This window comes from Apostichopus japonicus, chromosome 22 (assembly GCF_037975245.1).
Source record: "Apostichopus japonicus isolate 1M-3 chromosome 22, ASM3797524v1, whole genome shotgun sequence".
NCBI lineage: Eukaryota > Metazoa > Echinodermata > Holothuroidea > Aspidochirotida > Stichopodidae > Apostichopus > Apostichopus japonicus.
In genome coordinates this window covers 12,962,631-12,988,188 of record NC_092582.1, presented here as the reverse complement: position 1 = coordinate 12,988,188, position 25,558 = coordinate 12,962,631, and the positions used below count along the sequence as shown (strand labels likewise).

Below are 25,558 nucleotides of genomic sequence, written 5' to 3'. Positions count from 1 at the left end.
CGTGTCAACGCTTAAATTGGCCCAATTTCTTGGGTTTAAAAGAAACATTTCCTTGACAAAGGGACAGTTTCGCTTGTGGTTTGGTCAATTGTGATTGTAGAGAATACACTGTAAGATTACACACACTGTTAAATTCTAGGAGCATTAAGCCAGCCCCACACTGCACTACTGATCCTGACTTAAAGTCCTATGACTGATCTCAGCACACATGTGATATTAGCTTACAAAATCAAACAAAACATGAAATAAAAGAAGACATGTCAAGTTCTGGAATGGTAGAAATGTATTTAGTAAAGTTCATGAAGAATATACCAGTATGAAAATGATGGTTTAGATATAAACAATTGACAACATTAAGAAAAGTGAAAGTATTTCCATGAAATATATCAAACATTACAAATTTCACACAATACATTTCACTGCAAGGAACTAATTCATCAATGGAAAGAATGAGCACCCACTCATCCCCCCCCCCCCTTCTGTAGAATGTTGAGACTTGGTAATATCCATGCACAAAGGCTCTAGGACTACCTCTACAAATGTCAAGGTATTTCAAGCTTGTTGACCCTGGCTTAGGAAGCACCTTCCCCTCCTTTATCACTTTTTTAAACCCATCCTTTTCTTTAGCAAGTATTTAAGAGTTAAAGAAAAAGCAAAGAAAATTATGATGAAACTATGGGTGAATAAATTATAAACAGAGGATCAAAATATATATATCATACAATTTTACATAAGAGTGTTATATATAGTTTTTACAGTAAAATGGTCTTTGGAAAAAAGCTAAAGAGAAAACTAAAACCTTAATTACCTCCCAAATCTAGGGGCACAAGAATTAATTCTTGTTTGGAAATTAAAATTGTAAAGTATTGTCTCAAAATTGGCAGCCCCTATGTATTTTTTTTGGAGGAATACTTGTTCCTTTATTTGATAACAAAAAGTGAGGGTTGAAATAAAAGTAAAAGCCACTGAGGTACAGAAAGTAATCCTCAATGTTACGGGTAAACTAACCCAAATGGATGAAGCCCTTCCGAGAAAATTATTCGAAGCGATTAACACAAACAGTAATGGCCTACTCCCAACCCCTACACCCCTACACACTGTTGTATGTACTATGAAATATGTCACTTAAAACTACACTACTTTCCCAATCAAAATTATACATGTGACCAAATATGAGACAACTAATCAACTAATCAAAACCCCTTCCCTCCACTCCTACCTCATCTTATGACACCACTGCATATGTTATAACCAGAGTAAACAGTGCAGTATATATATATATATATATATGTTTAACAGTTTTTCTGTTACTCCTATATATATTCCTATATATATATATATTCCTATATATATATATTCCTATATATATATATATTCCTATATATATATATATTCCTATATATTTTGTGTATAATGAGCCATTCAGTTGAAAATACAATTATTACGAGAGCTGATGAGTTTGGCCAACACTCCATATGTACCAAATAAAAAAAAATCGTCCCAATAAGAAATCTTTAGTATTCCACGAATGTACTTTCAGTTACAACATGTGGTTTGTTCAGTGGCCCAAAATGGCTATAAATTTTTATACATTTTTTATTTTTACCCTGTAAATTTAAAATTTTAATTTTAACTTGAAAACTTGCAATTTTCAAACTATGTGACACTTTTAACATCTAATCTTAAACGTTTTGTTTTGTACTTACAATGAGATATTTCAAAAAAGACTACAGTGGTTGTTGTTAAGGAAAATCTTTCTTGTGAGCCAAGGATTATTTCAAGTGGATAAGTGTAAATATTTGTCTGGAAAAAAACATTTCTTTTATTAGAGCACCATTTGATTTGATTCAATGTTTAGAATTGCACTTGTGATTTCATTATTATGGAAAGTGTTAGAAACATGAAGAACCTTCATAAGTTTGATATAAATTCAAAGAGAAAACTTGTAAAGAATAACTGTTGGTATAAACTTGTACAGATGTTATTTCATAGAACTACTTACACACAAAAGAGTAAACTGCAAAGATAGGACACCTCTCTCTGCCTACCTTAGTTTATTGTTTTTATAAATATTAACAACTCTATCAAAGAACACTTTTTTAAAGTTTCACAAAAACAACATCACACCAACAATGATGTATGTTCTTGACAAATTTGAAGAAATGTTTATAATGCAGGCAATACAAACCTTAAATGTTTTCTTTCTAATTTTTTACTTGTAGCAAGTCTACTCCTCTACTGAAATTTTGTTGCTATGGTATTCCCCTACTAAAAGCAACAGCACAATATTAAAACTAAAAGTTCATTGAAGCAAATGTCAAAAATGACTTGGTGCAAATATATGACAGCCCATTGAAAAACGACTGCTTCGTGCTAAAAGGGTATTACATTTCAAAATAATTTTTCTGTTTGGAGAATTCCCCAGTTTCTTTCAACATGAGTGAGGTTCTTCCCATCAAAGAGAATTGATGATCAAAGTTTAGGGAGTAAATCATTTAGTCAGCTCCTCATGGGTTACACAAAGTCAAAACTAAATGTAAAGCATGAACTGAAATAGGTCTGGAATTTAACTATGTACACTCTTGATTAATTCATGCTTCACTTCATGAAATAATTCCTGCATACTAGGTCAAACTTCATTTTGATTGGATAATTCTGGATCTACCTTTAGCTAGCTAGCATTCTTATGAAATTACCATTCTTGTGAATTCAGTCACTTTTGGATAACACTGCATTTGCACACAGAAAACATAAAATATAAAATAAAAAGTTCAGATATTTCAATCTTGGACAAAATTTGAATGATGCTTATCACTCCAGTTTGCTTGAACAGTTTGGACGGTCAAGTTTTTGATCTGCTTTTATGGTTTCGTCATCACCTTCCCGTAATCTAATTTATTGCAAACAGGAATGTCACATGTCCATAAAGGTTCTTCCTTTGCTCTTTTTAATGCTAGTACAAACTTAGAGCACAGCACATTTAAACATACTTCAATAAGTAACATAAAATGGTCCAATGGAAAACACTAAAGGTATAGGCTGAAAGATCTCCTTGGATATTATAATGATAAAATGAAGCCCCCCAAAAAAGGAGAAAAAGTTTTACAAAAAAACATAACAAATCTATCATTGGCATGGATTGTTCTTCTTGCATAGGATATTTTGTCCGACATGTTTATCTTCTATTTTCCTATAAACTGGTTTTAACCAGCAGCAAAGAGCATTTTTGGTTTTATTTACATTTCCCTTGCCTACTAAAAACAGGCTATGATGACTTTAATTTAACTGAACTCGGAACAGATAAATAACTCTCCAAACACCATGTAACTGTTATTGAAACATATTAGATTCTCATGCTATGCGATAAATATGGTGCAAACCACATTGCCCAGCAGCTTAATGGGGCAGATTTACAATTCTTACCAACAATCTGTGTCTAAACTGATACCACCATACTGCTCAGCTGCTCAGTGAGCAGCCATCTGTATCTAAACTATTATCATGCTGCTCACCACACTCCTCTCCAGCTCATTGAGAAAGATGCACAGTTCCTTAGCAACCATCCATGATATTTAAGTAAACTGCTCAGCTGCTCAATGAAGCAGATTTACAGTTTTCCTATCCAGTCATCCATCATTAGTGATAAAAGGATACCCCACACATGAAACCGGATTATAATACAGTGGTATTTGCCTCTCAGATGAGCAACATCATCTTCAAATATACTGGCAAACCCAAGCTTGCCACATCTCAGATATAAGAGACGTGGTGTAATGGCCCCTACCCACAATGCTTTGCTTATGACATCAAACACTCCAATCAATGTTGCCATCAGGTAGAATCAGATAATATTGTATGACCTGCCACCTGGGATGTACCACTTTGTTCTTGGGTTATTTCAACATCTCCTAGACTGACTTTACTCTCAGTTAATGGGTCTACTTTACTCCGCGTTTCCTCTGAGATGGTTCCACTTGTGGGAGGCGTTAACTCCCTTTCATGTTGTCGATGAGAATATTGCTGCTGAAATGTTTCATGTTTCGATAGCTTACACATTGAACTAGGTGATCTGTCCCTTTGAATCCGAGCAATAAGTGACTTAGCGGCCTCCACGACGTTGTCAAATATTGGTGTACCCTGTCTGCTAGCCAGATCTGCTAGATAACAACGCCCTCTATTATAGTCCTTAATTGATCTTGAGGAGAGCTGAAAGGAAAATTGAATTGCTTGAGGGATATTTTATTCAAAAATTTGCATGGTTCATATTTTGTTTAAATATATCATCAGACTGACACGTACATTGTCAGTGTGTTAGGCTATGAAAGCAAGAAGAATAGTGCTGTAGCATAGCACAGATATCTGTACAGTAGGCTCTTCACTATGAAACATACAGTATGAAACATATATATCCAATTAGGATAGCATCAAAATTAATATAATCAATGAGTTAGGAACAGAAAACTATTGTACATTTGATATACAAGATTCTCACAACCCTTTTCATTTGTACCACAAATCATGACTCAAATAACTTTTTGCCTTCAACTTGAGTTCATCACTAATTTTGAGGATTCAACAATCAAAACTGCCCGGTTTCTTTTAAAAGGAGACAGATATCGGCTCCTATTCCAGTCTCTTAGCAACCAATCATCAGATCTATACTATATGGAGGTGGCATCTACATAAACAAAGCATTATTATCCATCATTCAGCCAAGAAAGCAATACGGTGCAGAAACTAACCACAAACAGCGAGTACAATAAGAGATAGGCATTTGTTGTGATAATGTGTGGTTTAATGAAAAGATTCCTTCATTAGAATAATGGACTTCTAAATATTACTAACCTCCTCTCCATCAATAGTACAACCTTCCTGTAAATGTTGTATACAAAGTACGACCTTTCTTTTCTGACCGATGAAGTGCGCCACCTATAGGACGAGTAAGACAAAGACATTATTAGATTAATTTAATATAGGCGATCAAATACAGAAATGTTAACAATTGCTCTCATTCTGTTACATGCATTGAAAATAGTATTCATCTTTACAGGCTACAAATGTTTGGCGTACTGACGAATGTTTCAATAAAAATCATCACAGTCCAAATCATTTCACTGATTTGCAACTGAATGTTTGATCAGAAATAATATCTCTCTAAGCAGCAATCTCCTAGTTTTAAGTTACAGACAACAAATTATATTTTATTGCCGTTCTAAATTTAAAGGACATTGAACAATTTTAAGGGCATATAGATGTTTCAAAACCATTCGTCACTACGTAAAACAAATAACATAATATGCATATTTGTCAGTACGCGAAACAAGGGACGAAGTCTTAGCATGCTATATGACCATGGGAGCTAGAGCATGGGTGTCCATTTCTTAACAATGACTACCCATATTTTGTGCTAACATTCCAATTTCCTCAACCATTTTGAAAGAATTCCACACAGGTAACAATCCTCTAAATATTTCCTTGTCATAGAGGAGGTGAATGTATTCTTTTAAAATGTCACTGAGAGGTAACGTCTTTTGAGCATGGGTGACCATTGTTCTATTCAATAACATATTTGTGATCATTAAATGCAATAACTATAACATTTAAAGAATATTCCAAGCAAATTAACATTCTGAATACAAAACATTGTTTGACTTCCCAACAGAAACATTTCCTTGTCAACTCCTCCTTTAGCACACTTGCTATTGACGTATGCTCATTAGTTAAATGGACAGTACTGCATTACACTAATTTTGGGTCATGTAGCCTGACGGGCCGGACTGAAGCCCCAGAGCCTACGGGAAAGGCTGTAGGATGGGATGTGAATATATGGAGGGGTCCAGGGAAATATGGGGCAAAAGAAAAAGGCATCTTATAATATACTTAAGGAACAAAGTATCCAATGCCCAAGATGCCTCTGCATACAGCCTATCATTGTCGTTGTTCCTAGTGGACACAGACTGTTCTGCTTTTAACATGAACGATTCATGGGAAACACGTACTTTAATAAACGGTTTCTCAAAGTTTCCAGTTATCGTGTCAAATGATTCCCATAAAATAACATAGAATAATGTATTAGAAAGAATGGTCAGCTTACCTCCACCATAGCTGCGATACCTCTAGAGGTAGAACTAATAACGTAGAGCATGTAATCAGAATTAGCCTTGGCTTGAGCCTCTAACGGAAGGAATCGTAAATTCCAGTGAGGCCGCTGTGGATCGTACATTGTCAGACCCATTTTTCTGCAAGTCGTGTGAAATAGTAAAATTAATCATTATTACAACACACAAAAGTGGCAGGGTGGTTTTATTCAGATGAGCTAAATAGTATAAAGACAGTTATTGAAAATCTCAAACTGTGATTTTGTCTTCCCATCATTAAAGCAAAATGAAATTTCCAATGCCCTGATTGGTTAACTACTAATATACTCACACAACTGTCTTTTGCTGATTTTGCTATATACAGTGTAGTTTGAAAGATCTTGCAACAAATAAAACAAAACTCTCAGGAGACAGCCAGTGTGTTATGCTCACTGGTTCCTGCTTGTGGATGATCGCATAATTTCAATCTTGACAAAAGACAGTAATAATAATAATAATAATAATAAATAATACCACCCTTAAGTGACTACAAATGTGGGAGAAACTCGCAAGGGCTTATTGATTACAACTTACACGTCGGTAGCTTCCAATTCAACATTTTTAACTCAAATTTGGAATCTTATCAATTTTGAATGTCATTTCAGATGGGAAAACCGTAGATTGTTCTTGGATCAAATACCCACCTTGGTATGACCCGGCCTGGACCCGGAACCTCCCGATTGCTAAGCCTCATTGCTTCAAATGCCACTGCTTTTATCCACTCCGCCACAGCACTGGTTTAATCATATTATAGTAACAAAGTTCCCAATCTGCTTTCCTTTGTACAAAGTATAACAACATACTTTTGTCTTTATTTATTACCTGAAAAGTGGAATGACTTCTTTTCTCCATTCTGTATCCCGACAAGAACCTCCAAGGAATATGTCCCTCCGCATGTTCTGTTCTACGGGAGGAGCTGGAGTACTCATCCCTCCATACAGGTATCCTGAGGATACAAGAAATAGGAACAGTAAATTCATTCAAACAACATCACTGAGTTTAAAAAGTCAGTAAATAAGTATTTTATTTTAAGCCACAGAGGATTGACGAGGCTCCAAGACTGATTCTGGTCAGGTACTCACAAGAAAATATCATTAAATAACACTAGAATATGTGACCCATGTCATATGAAGTACTTCCAAAACTCACACCTCTTCACCTCTCCTTACCATCCTCTCCCTCCTCCAGAGAAATAAACCCCTATCATCAATTCTAGTTGCAACAATGGCCTTACCATTACTACTACTTCATTGCACACAAACTATGCAACAAAAAGGTGTCATGAATGCTTAAAGTTGTTCAGTGATTGACACCAATTATTTATGCAGGATAGACATTTGTTTCAATGCTCTTCCTTTGTTCTAAATTTACGCAGAAAAACAATTTTTCTGAGATAATACTTACTTTTTGCTGAATAATACCATCTGGTCGCTGCTCTCCTATAAGGCTGCAATTGTTCAAACTCTGTCAACAGACAGCAAAACTGATCGAAATCAAACTCAAAGTCTTTTTCCTGAGAAGAACACCTGGAGATGATCTGTTGTAGAGCAGGGAATGACGCTTCCTTCCCGCTGAGGACTTTAAGGGCTAATTTTGTCTGGAGGGGAGGAAGGGGAGCATTGGAAAGGTGCAAAAGAATTATTAGAATTCTACGTCAACAAAATAATGTTGGAATAAAAACTAAATTTGTAAAGCCTTTAGCAATTGTAAATGCTTTCAATGTATTAACAAGTATATGAAGTCCTTTTTGGATTTCGAATAATTGTGCCATTTTGTTGATTATGAATTGAGCTAAGCTGATTTTTATCGATAAAGTTGAATCATTCAGAGTTGATAGACGTTAATAATTACGTGTGAATGGAGGAGAGGGCATTATCATTTTTCGATTTGCGGCCCCCAAACTCTGGAACACTCTCCCCCCCCCCCCCACACACATTAGGAATGCCCCTATCATAGACAATTTTAAAAGGGTCTTAAAAACTCACTTTTTCACAAGCTACCTTCATTGGACCTTGTAATTTTTTCAATCATTTTGTGTCTCTCTCAGTTTTTGTTCTACTATGCTGTATTTTTGTACTCATTTTTGTTTCTTGTCAAGTCCATAGAGACCGGTCGGTATAACTAATTAAAAAAAAATTATTATTGTTATTATCAATAATTTCTGACATTTATAATACATTGAAACTTTGAAAAATGAGTTAGTTGAAGAAAACTCCAGACTTGAAGTGAGTTGTTAATTGTATTCTAGCATAGTCAGTGGTAGTCACTCTCATGACTTTGTACTCATTAGGTACTCATGAAGTCTAGTATAGGTACTAATACAAGTTTTCAAGTACCTGCACTAGCACTCAGAGCCTTGCACTACAATCTGAATAATTAAACCAGAGTGCATCTATTTTTTGCTGGACTATCACATTCCAACAGTTTCGCACGTTCATGCTTCCTTTTAAGTCAGTTAATACTCACATCTGATAGAGGTAATTTTCCGGTCTCCAGAGACTGGTAAGACCTAAATGTTTCCTTGATATTACTGAAAGAATAAAAGAAATAAATAAATAAAGGAACAAAGACAAATAAAAATAAAAATATTTAAAAAAAACTATGAATAGGACTACTACCAGGAGGAGGAAACAACTGATTGCCAATGTTTCAACTAGTATGCAAATTAGTTTTATAAAATCTTCTCAAACTACTACATACTGCAAGTACATGTTTTTTCTTCCACCTTCTCCACCTACCCCTCATGAATATGCAACCATTCCTGGGTCAATGATATGGATGAGTACCCATATGACGGGTAAAACTTACATTAGTCTATCCGCTACACGTATATGAGGATTGCGTACAGGTTGGGCACCATCTTCTGGTGTTAACTGACGGATGGACACGCCTTGCTGAAGGACTTTGGCAGAACAATGTATTGCTGTTTCTAAATCTTCAAAAATTGGAAGGCACTGACGTTCGACCAAGTCGCAGAGAAATGCATGGCCTCTCTTAAGATCCTGTAACTCACTGTAAAGAGGAAGATATACAACTGCTAGTTTGTTAATGCTTTATAGAGGCAACCACACAAGTCTCGAACCTACTCCTATACCACTCCCACTCCCACCTCCACCTCACCCCCCCCCCTCATATACCCACAAACACACACACTGACTTTTAGTATTGCTAACACAAAGTTTCATGCATGAAACATAAGCTCCTACAAAAAATCCACCTGTGCAATTTCACCCCATTAGTACTTAGGCGAGGTGGATCATTTCAAATGTTTCCAAGACACATTTTACCCAGATTACTTCTGTTTTAGTGTATATGGAAGTGTATATGATATGCTCTGAAAGTAAATACTGCTTTTTATAACAAAAGGGTACCACTTTAAAGCTCTATCAGCCTAGAAATGAATTAAAGAAGAGTTTTGTACTCTTTGGTCCCATTCTGATCCAAACAACGCAAGGATGCATAAAATGATGTACCATTCACTAAAGTCCCTCCATAAATCCTTGACACTATAATCCATAATCTGTATCTATTTTCAAAACCAGTCCTGATATTTTTTATGATAAATAGCAATATCTATATCTGAAATGCCATAAAATTGCTTTAACACAGTTGCCACCCCCCGTTAGCCCCTTCTTAATCAAAATGTTTCATTTACATATAAACCCATGTTTTATAACTCTGATTCCGATTCACTCATGAAGACTTTTGCAGACATTTGACAAAAACAATACATGGAGAGGAAAAGAAGGGACAAAATGTTAAGCATTTTTTCTGTTTTTTTTTTTTTGGTTTGAATAGGCAAATAGATTGTTTACATGCATTGCACTGCACTATAAAATATATGAAAGATTAATGGTTATCAGTATTGGCCACAAAATTGTAGGCTATAATTTGGTGTTCAACCTTTGTATGGCAGGTTTGAAGGCCCTGAATTTGATCTCTTATAAAATACTATGGTGCGATTGTGCAAACACTGCTATGCATCTTTGCACTTGTGTAGCAGTGTGCCCATTTTGCATAGCATTTTGTGATGCGATACCGGATAAATTATTCGCTGGATTGCCAATCATCAAAGCAAAACACCCGGCGAAACTTTACATTACCACCAAATATAAATTTAACGAGTAAGGTTCTAACGATGCTCTTTTAAATATTTAAAGAATCATCTCCCGAGACAATTGTCCATATTAATATTAATTAAATACAAATAGGCATCTGCAAATTTTCATTTTCTTTTAGCAGTTAAATTATTAGTTGAACGAAGACTTGAATAATTGAGCTGCATTTTTTTTTAAATAAGAATTTGGTGTCACATAGTGTCAAAAATAAAGCAAAAATCTGTTTTTTACACACAGAATAGTAATTACCAAATTTTAGCACTATTTGGCATAACACAATGTTACAAATAACAATGTTTTCCTTACACCCCCCTTCCTTCCCCACCCCCTAAAATTTCCTGATCATGCTTTAACATAACTCTTTATCATAGCCCTTTTCCTTACCTGCTGGTGATTAATAGCTAGACTTTAAAAAAAAACCTAGTTTGATAAAGTTAATATTACAGTTATGTATACTCTATAAAAAAATTCTGAAGCTCTCACTTTCACAAATTTCTAATTAAAAGGTTTTGAAATTAGTTAAAGGCAGTTGTTAATAACAGGACTGAAATCCTCAAAACCCTGTCAAACAGCAGGAAGATGACGCAATGTCATGCTCGAATTAATCAAACTAAAAACATTCTACGGGTACCAATCTGTGAAGTCATTGTGCCATCGAGAAACTCAATATAACATATATGAGGAATTCCATAATCCACATTTTGGGTTTTATTCATGACCTCCCAGCAAAAGTTTTATTCGATACCACATGAATCATCAGAGGCATTTCATTACTACTGAACCAATGAGATTACACCACTGCACTAATGGCATATTTTCTTTCTTTTTTTGGTCAGTCCACAAACCCTTATATACCTGCTTTTGCAATAGTTAGCATAGTTTGCTTATATAGAGGATTTGTAAGAGCGGTTGTTATGTAATGTCAGCGAGTGATTCGGTTTAATAACCAATTAAAGGCAATTCTTGCAAGAATATAATATTATTACCAAGAATATTATTAACGCACGTTTGAGGAGGCATAAACCATACCAACATTATTTCTCAGAATTGTTGAGGTAATTGTCATGAACAACTTCCATGAACAACTAAATAAAAATGATATTCCATGTAAGGAGATATCACAGATTTAGTGTTTTTTCACATACAAAGCTGGAGACTTGATCAAGTCTAAATATGACATCATCGACGAGCCACATGTACTTCAGTTTTTACTACATCACTTCATTTTTCTTTTGTATTTACGTATGATAATTTATTCATTTTCTGTAATAGAGATATGCTGTATCTATACTATTGGGAGCTCATGATCTATTGTAATGTTGCCGGTGGTTACGGTGTCAACACTGTTGATGTTTCATTGATTTATTTATTACACTTAAAAGTAGTGAACAAAAGGACAAGAGTAAATACCAAAAATGTATAACTTCAGTAAGTAAGGAGAAATGCAAAGAAACCCTATTGGCCCATAGAAATTTACCCTACCTGTCTGTGAGCTTTAGAGGAAGGAAGTAAGGAAGGAAGTAAACGAAAAAGGCAGTCCGATTCACCAGAGCAATACCTTGATGCTTGATGATAGGAATAACTTGTGGGTAAAGGAATCGTAAAATCTGCTGTGCAGTTTTATTTTTACTTGCTTGTTTGTTTATTCCTGAGACTTTGCCAACACAGAAAAATTTCCATAATTTTGAAGTTCCAAAATGTTTATAATAAACAATAAATGAGGGAAATAACTGACAATGCATTTTAACATGTAAATGAACAGAATGACATTTTGACTGACATCCTAAACTTATACCTCCTACCATTAAACTCTATGCTCATGCATTAACAGATGAAAAGAAAAGAAAACACCATTCAAAATTTTAATCTGCACTTGATAGACGGCTAGAATCTTAAAAGAATCTGAGAGAAAGTGTTAACAGAGGAACTTGTATAGTGGGAAAGGGGAGAGATGGTGGAGAGAGGGGAGGGGAGGGGGTGAGAGGGGATGCATATGGTTCCATAGCATAATGAAGGTAAATATGTGATATGCTTAGTATTTTGCAGGGGATTATTTTATTATTATAATGCAATAGTAACATCTTGTGTATTTATTGAAGAGTAAAGACTGGTGAGATGTTTTAATCTGTTAAATATCTTCAATTTTATGGCATGAGTTAGCCCTTTTTTGTGTTTCTAATGGGACAACCACCAGGTCTTAAACCCAAATGGTGCTGTGGCTGAGTGGATAAAGGCGGTGGCATTTCAAGCAATGAGGCCTAGCAATTGGGAGGTTCCGGGTTCGATCCCCGGCCGGGTCATATAGTAAGATGGGTTTTTTCATCCAAGAACAATCTACGGTTTTCCCATCTGAAATGACTTTCTGAATTTAAAAGATTCCAAATTTGAGTTAAATTGTCAGTTGAATTTGAACCCACCCGATGTGAAGTTGTAATCCATAAGCCCTTGCGAGTCTCTCCCACATTCGTGGTCGCTTAAGCATCGTAAAAATAAATGCTTAATTAACATTATGACTCATAGGAAAACTTTCCTTTGGTGTTGTGAGGTTTGTCTATAAAACAAAGTGAACAAAGTGCAGAGATCAATTCAAAGATACAGTTAAGAATAAGAATATCTCTCCCAGAATGTGAGAAAATTACAGAGCAAATACTCTACTGAGCTTGGGACACTACATAACACAAAATGTGATACCTACTAGTATCATATCAGTTGACCTCGCTCATAACTATGCCACTTGAAAAGTCAAAATCAAGATTGGACTGGGTAAAAATAAATATTAATTGATTGATATCGTCCTTGTATTACAAACTTTTCTCTTTTCTTAACTTTAAAGTGAGGCTAGATGTTAAATATATTTGTTTTTGTTTAACTTCTTCTTCTTTTCTTGAGGGGGAGGGGGGGCAGGGGTTTCAAAACTCCTTCGGTTACTTTGAATATAGAAAAAGTTGACAACATTGAAAATGCAATAATGCATATGCAAAAAAGTTTGTGGAATGAAATCATGAATATTCATAGAGTTAGCGAATGAGAAAAAAACCCATGTGTGGGACTGAATGAAGATGTTGAGAAAGCCATGTTAATGTTTGGGTTAAAGTAAAGGAATCTTACATATTTTGATAGGAGCAATTTCTGGAACCAATGAGAAATAATGAAAGTCGTAAGATTGAGAAGAAAAAGATGTGATTGGCCACAATAGTGAATCACTTCATACTAAAGAATAGAATATATGTATATGGCAAAGTCAAATATCTACCTAGATTTTTGCCATGATTTGTTCATTTTGGTAGAAAAGATACAATTTATGTCTACATCATTTAACAGGCAAATGATGTACCCTAGTTATGTTATAGTATTGGAGAACTTTCACAGACTCATGCATATGTATAAGAATGTACTTCTGAGGTATGTACACTCTAACTTTCCGACTCAATGAATAATCTATGATCAAATTAACTGTAACACACTTATGCATATGCATGAGGATGTACTTCTGAGTTATGTGCTGTGTAACGATCTACTTTTAAATCTTCAGTGTGTGACTTGGCTTCAGTGACATCCCATCCCAAAACTAACCTAACATAACCTACCTAATTTTCAAGAAAAGATATATCATGATGTGATAAATTTATTCCAAACATTTAATATTTACCTCCATAAAAAAAGAAAATATCCCTCAAATTTACAATCTGATTTTTTTCTTTCTTAGGTCATCAAAGTACAATGCATCATTTAATAATTTTATAATCATACTCAATCACCTATTTATCACTTCAAGCGATGCAATGTTAGACAAGATTCTGGAATATTCTTTCCATGGTATTTTTCTATACTTACGAAGCTTCAAGCTTTTCCCCTTCTACTTCGTCAGGAATACCTTTAATCACCAACATAAGCAAACGTTGATCTCCTGAGAAAGTCGCAAAATGGAAGAGAAAAACGCCCCAGAAGACATGAAATAAATTTCACACAAAACATACTGCATTAATATAAGGATGCCTCACATTCCTGTGATCCTTTGGCACCTCTCAAGTTGGTGATGGACTAAGAGACAAAGTCATTAAGAGCAATGTGTACAAATAGTACCCTTGTATCCGGTTGTATAGACACACAGTTGTTATTAAGCATTGCAATAAGTGATGTTTATCATAACAGAGAGTTGGATAAAGTTGACATCTTCAATTGCACTGTCAGACTAAACTGCCGAAGATAAGTGGTCCTTCCAACAAACTTAGCAAGCAACCTGACAAATGTTTGACCTCTTAAAGGCATAGAGAGAAAAAGTTGTTAAGAAACTGTTGATCTCCTGCAGAAAGCCTGTGCAGGCAAGTGTGGGTAAATATCATAAAAGTTAGAGAGCATGAAGTTTGGATCCTATCAGGATCTTCTTCAGCTTGCTGAACTGAAACGAAACAACTGTGAAGACACATTTGAATAGCCAGACAGACAGACATACAGCTAGATTGAACCATCGAAAAATGGAAAAGAGCAAACAGACGTTTGTTCTATCCTCTCACACATTTTCTCATATCAAAATTTCGGCCTACACCGAGGAGCTGAAATCATCAATTTTAACCAAAAAGGAAATTCCCTGAATTTTAGCATATTTTGATGGTTGGATATCATAAAAACCACAAAAGGCTTGGACTATAATATTTCAAGATTAAAATTCTAGCTAGAGTCATCCTCTAAGGTGTGTCGATATATAAAAGGGCCGGGACTTGCCTGAGTGAAATGCAGCTTCCACCATAGAGGCGATACTGCGTGTTGAATTCTCGAGGACAAAGAGTAGCAAACGGGCATTATTCTTAGCTTGGTCTTCGATCTCGATCAACTCGGGTCCCCAGTCTTCCACTTGCTGTGAGGAGAAATGATGCTAAGTTTTGAAAAAACGGGAAGAAAAGAAGGTAGAACGGGTGGCATGAAAGCGGAAAGAAAGCGAAACGTGAAGGTTTAAGGCGAGGTGGAGTAAGATGGCCGTAAAACCAAACCATGAAATGGGCATGGGATGAAAATAAATACCAGAAGTGATGCAAATTTTTTTTTTTTTTAATTTGGTTTTAAAACTGATCAAAAGTGGATGGCATGGAATGCAGACTTTTTGTTCATGAAAAATGCAAAAATTAATGAAAGGCCAGCAGCAGGTTTGAACATTTTTATGATGAGAGGAGAAAAAAAAGCAAACAGAATGTGCTGGAACAATGATAGAACTTCTGTGTAGATTTTGCTCTGTTCCACTTCACTTCACAACATGAAACAGTTTGAGTACCAGCTTCAATCTGTCTAAATTATAAAAAATTCACCATTTGGAGACATTATGATAAGTACCTCAGAGGTTAACAAACAATTATAATATTCCTTGGTAATAAACCACATTGCCCAAAAAATAAGCATGTTGTGTTTTCAACAAAACTGACACATTGCCTTTGCGTAATAATGTACAGATGGAGGACATTGAGTATTTCTCAAACATTCTGTTTATCATTTCTTGGACATTCCTAGCGTTATATTATACCCATCATAGTTCTTACTAACTTTGGAATGAAAATTATGCACTGACTTTATTAGGAAACAAGAAAGTTACAGATGGTTGCAATGTTAATGGAACCAGATAACCAAACTAGAAAGACAAATAACACTAGGCCACCACCAGATACATTGACAAATGCACACCGGGTAGTTTCCCTATTGGCAATATGAAAATAAGTTTACTCAAAGGAAGGTGACATGGGGTTAAAAGGCAATAGTCTAAAAGTCATGCAATGGCCACATATGTTTAGATAATTTGCAAATATTTGTAAAGTATGAATATCCATGAGTTTGCACAGTTTGACTTGGAAACACAGCGATATAAAGCTGGAAGGTATTTCTTTAACATGTCGCTGCACAGGAGTTGCAATGCATCATCCGAACTTACGAACAAACAACTGACATATCGTTCCATAAAGTTAAGAAATTTGGTGACTGACAACCATTCTTTGTGCCAACCATCAGAAGAGTATAGTAGATGGAAAAAAGAAAAGACAATAGGTAAAAATAGCACAGGAACTAAGTAATGTTCACCAGTAGAAAAAAAAAACAAACACAATAGTTTAATTGCCTAAGAATTGGAACTGGAGTGAGGCTATGTACGTTTTGAAAGCAAATGCCGCTAGTTTTCCACCAGAACCGTCTTTTCAATCCCTTGGATGAATTCTGAATACATCTCCAGAAGAAAAGAGAAACCCTTGATACTTTTATGTGCTATAATTAATTTGTTAACAACTTTTATATGAAGTTGTGAATGTTTAGACTTCTCTTACGGGGTTATAAAAAGATAAATTGTATCGCTTGAGCATCGGTATGGCAGTATCCTTTCTCCACGTTGTAGGGTTACAAGATCCTCCCAGAAAAACTAGAAAAATTAAAAGAAGCACAAAAAATCCAAAAATACTTGCAGACAAGATTTTAAAACCAGAATGTAAAAATGCATTGTAGTTTTGATGTTGTAACATTAGCAGTTTTCTTCATGAATCTGACATAACGTATAGTGAGGGTGTACAACATACTTGATCTTAGTTATACAGTGAAAAGCAGTGTGATGTGACAGGCAATAAATTCACACAGGCTGTCTTGAAATGACTCTGACCTCAACAATAGGCTTCTTGTACTAAATGTGATACATCAACATACCAAATATGACATCTGTCCTTGTTGAAATATTGTGTGAAACATGATTTTCATAATTTGACCCCTTGTTAACTCAAACGACCATTGACCTTTGCCCACATTAGACTTGTTATACTCAACGTGGTACAATTACATACCAAATATGTGATCTGTCCAAGCTGCTACTATGTAACGTTACGTTTCATGTCATTAAACTTACAAGGTGTTGAGTATTATTCTTACTAACTGACGATACAGACTGTTATGTCACTTATTATATGATATGTCACTCATCAATATGGAATGTTAAATGTATTACGTAATCAATGGCAGCTTACCGTGTATTGTGGTGAGGCCTTAGGAGCCAATTTTCAAAGCGAGCGTATGCAGTCAAACAGAAAGCGGTTAACTTAAAACTTGAATATTAGAGAGTTTTGATGTTACTGAATAATATCAATTATCTTTGGTCCCTGCCTTCGTTATTCCTTTAACATCAGAGAACAAAGTGGAGATTGTTTAAAACAAACTTAGGACTTACCATCATAACGAGATGTTATGGAAGGCCTTTGCTGAGCAGGACGATGGGCAGTGCTGGAAGTTGTACATGTCTGACCATATCTGAGGAGAGTTCAAAATATTAATAATAATAATAATAATCATCATAAATGAGACTTATATAGTGCCAAATCAGTAGACAAAAGTCACTGCTCAAGGCACTTTACAAAGAAAGCAAATTAGTTTACAAAAGAGCAAGTGAAAAAATATACACACATTGTGATGCGGTTGGACAAAAAATGAGACCAACACATAAGGATTTTATTGGAAAAAAAATCCTAGCCTCAACACCACATGAGACATTCTTTAACAGTAACAAGAAAACATGTTTGGCATTTGCAAAATTGAGATAGAAGATGCTTATGGTGGAGGGGGTTGGGATTGGAAATCAGCAAAACCACACCCAAAGTTAACAATGGGCGCTGTCGTATGGGTCCAATCTAGTTTGGTAAAACTTGACAAGTTTCAGTTTCTGACTGCAGATCATAACGGTACCGTGAGTAGCATAATCGTTCTTAATTATTAAAGAAGGGACCTTTTGAAAAATGCTTTTGAAGTTTCAAGTCAAACTAATTGTTTTACGCCCCAATTGATTTGTGTTTCCTGAAGCACTCTCTTCATTCGGCCAAACCGGACGAGTGGAACCTTGAACAAGCCAATCACACAGCTGTATGCAAGTTCAACCATCGAGTTCACATGCTTGAGAGCGCTCTCGCACGATCATGTTTCTTTGATTTTCTTTCATCACGCGCGTTAGGACTGATATATGACAGCGTCCACTGTTGAAAAGCTGTCCCATTTATACTACAATGGGTATATATTGCAGAATGCAAACTAAGTAAATTTAATGATTTAGAATATCTTATATTCCACGAATACACAGCAAGATTTTAATTTAAAAATTTAGTCTTTGTTTGGTTACCTTCATGTTTAAAGCAGATTGAAGGAAAGAAACTTGCAGACAACACTTTGAAATATCTAAGGGAGAGTCATGTGACCCTTCACCATGGGCAAGACAAGCCTATACATACAACTTCTGAAATAGTACATTCATGATCATCATGATTTCAGAATTAACGACTATACAACAGAAATGCATTACATCAGTATGGGGGGGTACTGGTTTAGGTAGTGTATGAACCTTTACAGAAGGGCATCCTGGGCATGGAGAAGTGGTCTAATTCTTCCCCTACTGAAAGGAAAGAAAAAAAATTGATGACTGAGCCTTTCCCCCACCCATAAACCCACTCATAATAGAGGTGGGGTCATCTCCCCCCTCCCTGGCCACTTCTGCACATACCACTGCCGTATATTAAAAAGAGAAAAGGAACAAACCCATCATTGTTGTAGCCATCCATTAAATCTGATGCATAGATACAAAAATCACCAAAGGTTACAAACAGCTGGGCATCTTCGTCTGGTCGATCGTGGCACTCCACTGATGTTTTCAGCATGTTAAAAACTAAGAAACAAGGCAAGAAACAAAGTTATCAACATGATCAAACATTAGGCTTGAGCCAATGACCATTTTCAAATTTACTGCTCTTGCAATGGTCAGTCAAACTTTCAGAATGAACGTAAATGACCAGTGGTGATTGGTATTCTGGATGCAAATTCAATTTTAGCCTTGTTAGGCAGTTAACTGTTAAAGCCTACACACTCAGGACCTAGTGTTAGCCTTAGTGTTAGGCTACCTCTGGTAGACATTACAATTGCAACACAAGATAGTCAAATGTGTTGCTAATTCCTATCGTTAATTTGTTTGTATGGGACAATATCAAAGAGAGATGCATCCTAAATATGACATTTGGTACAGAATGTAATAGAACAAGCCATGTCAGATCGGATCCTGACACATATTCAGTACAATACAGTAGTGTTTTTTGCTGAGTTACAACTTACTTTGTGACTTTGATGGATATAACCCAATAGAACTTAATGCTTTCAGCAACTGCTTCCTATCAAGTCTTCCACTACCACCATCAAACATTCCAAACGTTGTCAGATAATTTCTGAAATGAAATCACACATTTGTATTAACAGATATATTGAATTGAATGCATTCATGAGGGTTGACTACCCCAAAATATGCTAGAAAACTTTTAAATAATTATAAATAATCACCTGCCCAGGAAAAAATGTACCTCAAATTTACCGCGGTAACATACCACACTTTTACCCCGGTAAAACCGGGGTAAAAACGCGGTAAATTTGTTGTACATTACCGCGGTGTTTTGGCCCTATGGACGCGGTAAACCGCGGTTTACCGCAGTAAATTACCACAAATTTACCATGGTTTTACCTCACTTTTACCCCAATTTTACCGCAATTTACCACGGTGTTACCATACTTTTACCGCGCTTTTACTACACTTTTACTACGCTTTTACCCCAAATTTACCACAGTTTTACCGTTCTTTTACCCCAATTTTACCATATATTTACCACGCTTTTACCACAGTTTACCGTTCTTTTACCCCAATTTTACCCTAGATTGACCATGCATTTACTACACTTTTACCCTAAATTTACCACAGTTTTACCGTTCTTTTACCCCAATTTTACCGTAGATTTACCACACTTTTACCTTAGTTTTACCTAATTTTACCATACTTTTACCACACTTTTACCCCAATTTTACCGAAGATTTACTACGCTTTTACCTTAGTTTTACCTCAATTTACCATGATTTTACACTAATTGTAGGACAGTTTTACCTAACATTGAGCATGATTTTGTCCTAACTTCAATCAGCATGTATGCCATATATTTCTTTGAATTTCACCCATCAGTGTACTGTATCATAATTTGGCTATATGCCTTTACCCTTATTGTAATGGTTGTAAGCCTGACATGTAAGTCCTCAGTTGTAGAATGCAACAGTTTTTAATTCATCAAATCCATGGAGGTTTCACACATGAGAAAGCTTTGTTGAATTTCAATTACCCTAGATGGTATGATTCCTGACTCTCTTCTTTTGACTTAATTGGTAGTCCAGATTGGACTTTTCATCTCTTATTGTCCTCAAAGAATTGTTTTAAATAGAAAGATTCATAGATACATAGACTTGTCAAGTCATTTAATGGACCTGACAGAGAATACCCAAATCTGAGGACACTGATTGGTCAATTTTTGTGTGCCACAGTGTTGAGGCACAGAAGCTATGCCTTATGTGTGCTAGTTTATATAGTTCTTTTTTCATTTTAAAGGCTTTTATGTTCTCCCTAATAATGAAAAAAGAATTAATTGTTGTCTCTTCTCAAATATATCAGGGATTCCATGAAGGAATTCTCTATGTATCTATCCTCTGCTTGTTATTTTTTAGGAAAAGAGATGCATACTATAACATATAGGAATAGCAGTTTGTCTCTCTTCTTTATTCAACTAATATCCACAGGTAATTAATATTGCCAACATTAAGATATGAATAGAACAAAAGGTTTGTCATATCAGTATTGCAAAAATATGGGACAAAATCATGGAAAATTGCTGTAAATGTACCATCATGTTTCATAGTGTGACCCATATATGTTCTACTGTGGTAAAATCATGGTACAAATATGGTAAATTTACCATAGTATAATTGCACCATATAGTTTTACCCTATTTTTACTGTGGTTAATCATGGCACAATTGTAGGAATTTCACATATGTAGTTTATGTACCATATAAACTTACCCTACTTTTACTACAGTAATATCATGGTAAAACTATGGTAAATTTACCGTAGTAAATGTACCACGCTTTTACCCTACTTTTACCGCGGTAATACCATGGTAAAACTGTGGTTAATTTACCGTAGTAAATGTACCGCACTTTTACCCTACTTATACCGTGGTAATATCATGGTAAAACTGCGGTAAATTTACCGCGGTAAATGTACCACACTTTTACCCTACTTTTACCGCGGTAATACCATGGTAAAACTGTGGTAAATTTACCGTAGTAAATGTACCACACTTTTACCGCGGTAAAACCATGGTAAAACTGCGGTAAAATTACCGCGGTAAATGTACCCCACTTTTACCCTACTTTTACCGCGGTAATACCATGGTAAAACTGTGGTAAATTTACCGTAGTAAATGTACCACACTTTTACCGCGGTAAAACCATGGTAAAACTGCGGTAAATTTACCGCAGTAAATGTACCGCACTTTTACCATACTTTTACCGCGGTATTACCATGGTAAAACTGCGGTAAATGTACCGCGGTTGATTTTACCACAATTTTACCACACATTTACCCTATTTACCACACATTTACCATAGTTTACCGCGGTAAAATTAGGGTACATTTTTTGCTGGGTGTGGTCCAATGTCAACTTTGGTTTACTATAAGCATGTCACTGACTGCTAAGTTTGATCATCTTTAATGTCAAGGGAACAGTGTTATTGGCTAGAAAGTAATTTTGGGAACTTTTTAACACTTTTTCAAGTCATGATACGCTTTTTGACAAAATGGGCAAACTAGAATTTTGAGTGAAAGCTGTATTTAATGTACATGTATGCATATTTGTCAGTTGACAATCACCAAAATTAAGATGACCTATCATTGAAATATGAATCTGGTAAAAAATATTGAAGGTGGAATGTGTGCCCCTCCCCTTTTGAGCAAAACAGTGCTAGTCTGGTAGAGCACAGACATGACATAATCAAGAGCTGGCGTACAGGTCAGCACAGGAGTAACAAGACTTCTTTATCGTGGGAAACACTTTCACGCTTGTACATGTACTCTGCGTATATAGTAGGATAGGCCTAACTTACATTATAGTCGTTCTTGTATCGATCTCTGCGTTCGTCTGTGCGAGGTATTTGAGTACATCTATGGGTTTTTAATGACGTGCCATTAAAGAATAACAGACAGGAAGGTAGATTTTGCAACATTTCTAAATCAATTGTCAATAAAGTGTTGTATTTTAATATTTCAAGGACGTCTTGTTAAATCTGGGACATTTTCAGGGACACTTGTTAATGTGACGTCTAGTCACATTCACCAAAATGGCATCTAATCCAGAGTACTGTTGCAATGTGACATGATGTGAACATAAGGGATTCATTCAATCAAAAAAAAAGTATCAGAAATTTACCAAACATAACCTGAGCTGAAATTTGATCTTTGACACCTCAAACTGGAGGACAAAATTGTGCTCCCATAGTTTGTGAACAATTCTCTGGATATACTGAGAGAGCTAGTAAGAAAGAATTGTGTACAACACCTTGTTGTGTATCCATACACTAATCGTTGTCCTTTTTCCCATTCATCTATGATGGATCTTTGATCTTTCTGACGCCAAGCGGTCACCTTCTTCCAAAATGCCATTCTTTTTGCAGTATACTGCCGACGAGCAAAGATCAGGATAAGTCCTCAAGAGTTCTTTTCCATCATGATCCAGTCATCCTTAACTGTGCTTTCTCGGAAAATACTGTTGTGGTCAGGTAACAGTACACTGTGGAGGCAAAAGGAGAACTTGAGGAAATAGGGAAACATAAAAACATAGGGCTTTCTCTCGATTTCAAAGATCAGAAAAAATTTGCACAAACAGATAGACAATCATGTTGGTTGCATATATTTCAAATGTAACCCCCCCCCCCAAAACCGCTCCCAGAGATCATGATATAAGCCCTGTTAAACAAAAATACAATAAAATTGATAGTTATTTTATTACAATAATATTAATCAATATGTAAAACCCCCAACTTAGGCTATATTCAGGACTATTGTGTCAAGCCTAGCCCAAAATCTAGGCCGGATTAGTCTAGAAATGCTTGTCTTGCACTAAGGATTTGATTCTCATATCAACTGTGACACAATTAAAGTTAGTACAGTGACGTACATTCATATATACAACCCAGCCGAATATAGGGCAATGTGCATAGGCCTAAGTTACACTAAACATAAAATTAGGCCTAATATTAATACTCAATAACTGCGTGTAGGATCTGATGTTTGAGCTGAGCTAATTACATTGCACAACCGAGTTAGGTTTACGTACATAAATCAAGCGGTAATCTTCATGAACTACATTGTCGATTTCAGTATTTAGACTTAGACAATGTAGGTTAATTATTATTTCCGCTTCTTCGAGATGAGAGACAACTGATTAGTGTTGTAGTGCAGTATGAGAAGTCTCTTCATATGACACATAACCAAATATTTTCGCGCTACTAGTACATGTACCCGCTAAAAAAGAAGCAAATGACGTATTTTCTATTTTAAGAAAATTCGTCATTTATTTCAGGTGGCATAACGAAAAGTCAAATCTCATAAATAATTGATATGATTGTGTGATTCATGTATTGTCTTGATGTTTACGTATGGTAACTTTCAAACACATATTCCAGGGAGTTTGCTCTCCCATTTTAGCAGTTGTTAAAAACAAGCTCTACATTTCCTTTACCTTAAATTAAGTAGCCTGAGTTAAATGTGTTATTAACTTCAAAATTAGGATTAATATATATATCAATCCTATATATTAATCCTATATATTAAGCTATAGCTCCTCATCTCTCTCTCCGAAAAAAATGAAGAGCCACATTTTCAAGCCTCGGTCAACCAATTCCTGAGTTTTTGTGTCGGAACATGTAAGTCTGGTATTCGCATGTCATGTTATGGCAAGTTCTATTCCTCCCCCGTTGGCGTATTCCACTATTTAAAGAGGGTGTTTATATTTTCAGCTGTATTGGCAGAAGTGTTGATATATATTCGTGTTTTTTGTCTTCTAAAGTATACCACGCGGAGAAAGTAATATTTTTTCTTTCTAAACAGGTGTCTTAGTCGTGTTTTCATAGAAAGGAAAGGCCCCCAAATGAGGAACGGATTATTATCCATGCACTGTGTAATTATATAAGCGAAATAGAAACCGAAATATTCAGTAGTCTTCCTCTTAAAATGAACTAGCCTATACGTACCTAAACAGTTATTATTACGGCATTAAAGTGCTTAGCGGTTACAATATGGACTTATCTATCATTTAAAGCCTGTATTAATTAAAGTTATTTGAAGTAAACAGTAAATTATCTGGGGTGGGGTTACCGATTTGAGATATTGTTGAGAGAAAGAATAGCCTCCACATGTATCATCAGGCCCATTTGCATGTTGTGTGCATTTGCGGGCGAGTTGTGCATCGAGGAACGTATAGGAATTGTTTTTTGGCAACACATCAACCCTTGACTGGTTTACCGATATCTTTGAGATGAATATTACATATTAAAACATTTTTTGGTCTGCGGACCACCTCTTGGCTATACGCAATTATTAAAGTCTCCAGAATTTAAAAACACCAGAAAATTATCTACAAGAACTCTTATGTCAGGCATTCTAACTATTTGTATTTTCATTTCTTTATTCAAGTATAGACATTAAAATATACATAAATGGGATTATAAATAATAAGAGATATATAAAGAATAAAATTGTAAAAGCTTTGAGATTTACGTAAAAAAATTCTCGTTATCTCCGCATTAAAAACACATCAGTATTGTCCTCAAATTTTAGCACGCTAAAATTTGCTAAAACGGCTTTCAGACAGACTATGCTTAGAGGCTCTGATTTTTAAAATTACTCAGCAGTATTAAATTAGACAGTTCAATGCAATGTCTCTCGTGTGGATAACTATAGCGTTTTAAGTGGCACTACAATATGCTTGTTGAAATTTACATGATTTTCTATAGCATATTTTGGGGGCAATACTGACAATCTTTAGAGAATGGCTAATATAGGCCTATTTACTCACAATTCGATAAGCACCATAAAAAGTAGCAGTAGAGAGAATGACATTCAAGCCAGGGACGTAGCCAGGGGGGAGCAGGGGGAGCGACCGCTCCCCCCTTTCAGTGTCGATTTTTTTTTAAACTGTTGTTTTTTAGCATGGTATTTTGTCAGTGCTCTTTTGATCTTGAATACTGATGAATACTGAATGATATTGAATGAGGTGTCTCAAGTTAGCAAGAGGCCATGGAACCAGAATGAACACTCGGGAAGGGCCGTTTCCGGCCATCTGGGCGGTTTGTAAAACCAAAAATTTTCTTGTACGCTCCGCGCCAACCGATGGTGGCGCTCCACTCAGATAGTCGTGCCTACAATTTGAAAATCCATATCAGTCGC

The 25,558-nt window shown here is 35.6% G+C and overlaps 1 protein-coding gene across 4 annotated transcripts; it reads right to left on the bottom strand.

Moving 5' to 3' along the window:
- Positions 1–265: 265 nt before the first annotated feature.
- LOC139963992 (uncharacterized) lies at positions 266–23,606 on the bottom strand. Of its 4 annotated transcripts, none has more exons than XM_071965276.1 (16): positions 23,448–23,606; positions 22,671–22,901; positions 19,358–19,467; positions 18,791–18,917; positions 17,439–17,518; positions 16,555–16,646; positions 14,978–15,128; positions 14,090–14,162; positions 13,364–13,384; positions 8,946–9,149; positions 8,604–8,667; positions 7,542–7,734; positions 6,960–7,083; positions 6,095–6,239; positions 4,846–4,929; positions 266–4,206 (listed from the first exon to the last, which is right to left on the bottom strand). In XM_071965276.1, the coding sequence occupies exons 2-16, from the start codon at positions 22,772–22,774 to the stop codon at positions 3,832–3,834; spliced, it is 1,947 nt and encodes a 648-aa protein (XP_071821377.1). In that variant the 5' UTR covers positions 22,775–22,901; positions 23,448–23,606; the 3' UTR covers positions 266–3,831. The 4 variants fall into 4 exon arrangements, with proteins under 4 accessions (XP_071821377.1, XP_071821378.1, XP_071821379.1 ...); XM_071965277.1 differs by having other exon boundaries at positions 14,978–15,110; XM_071965278.1 differs by lacking the exon at positions 13,364–13,384.
- Between the last annotated feature and the right edge of the window lie 1,952 nt (positions 23,607–25,558).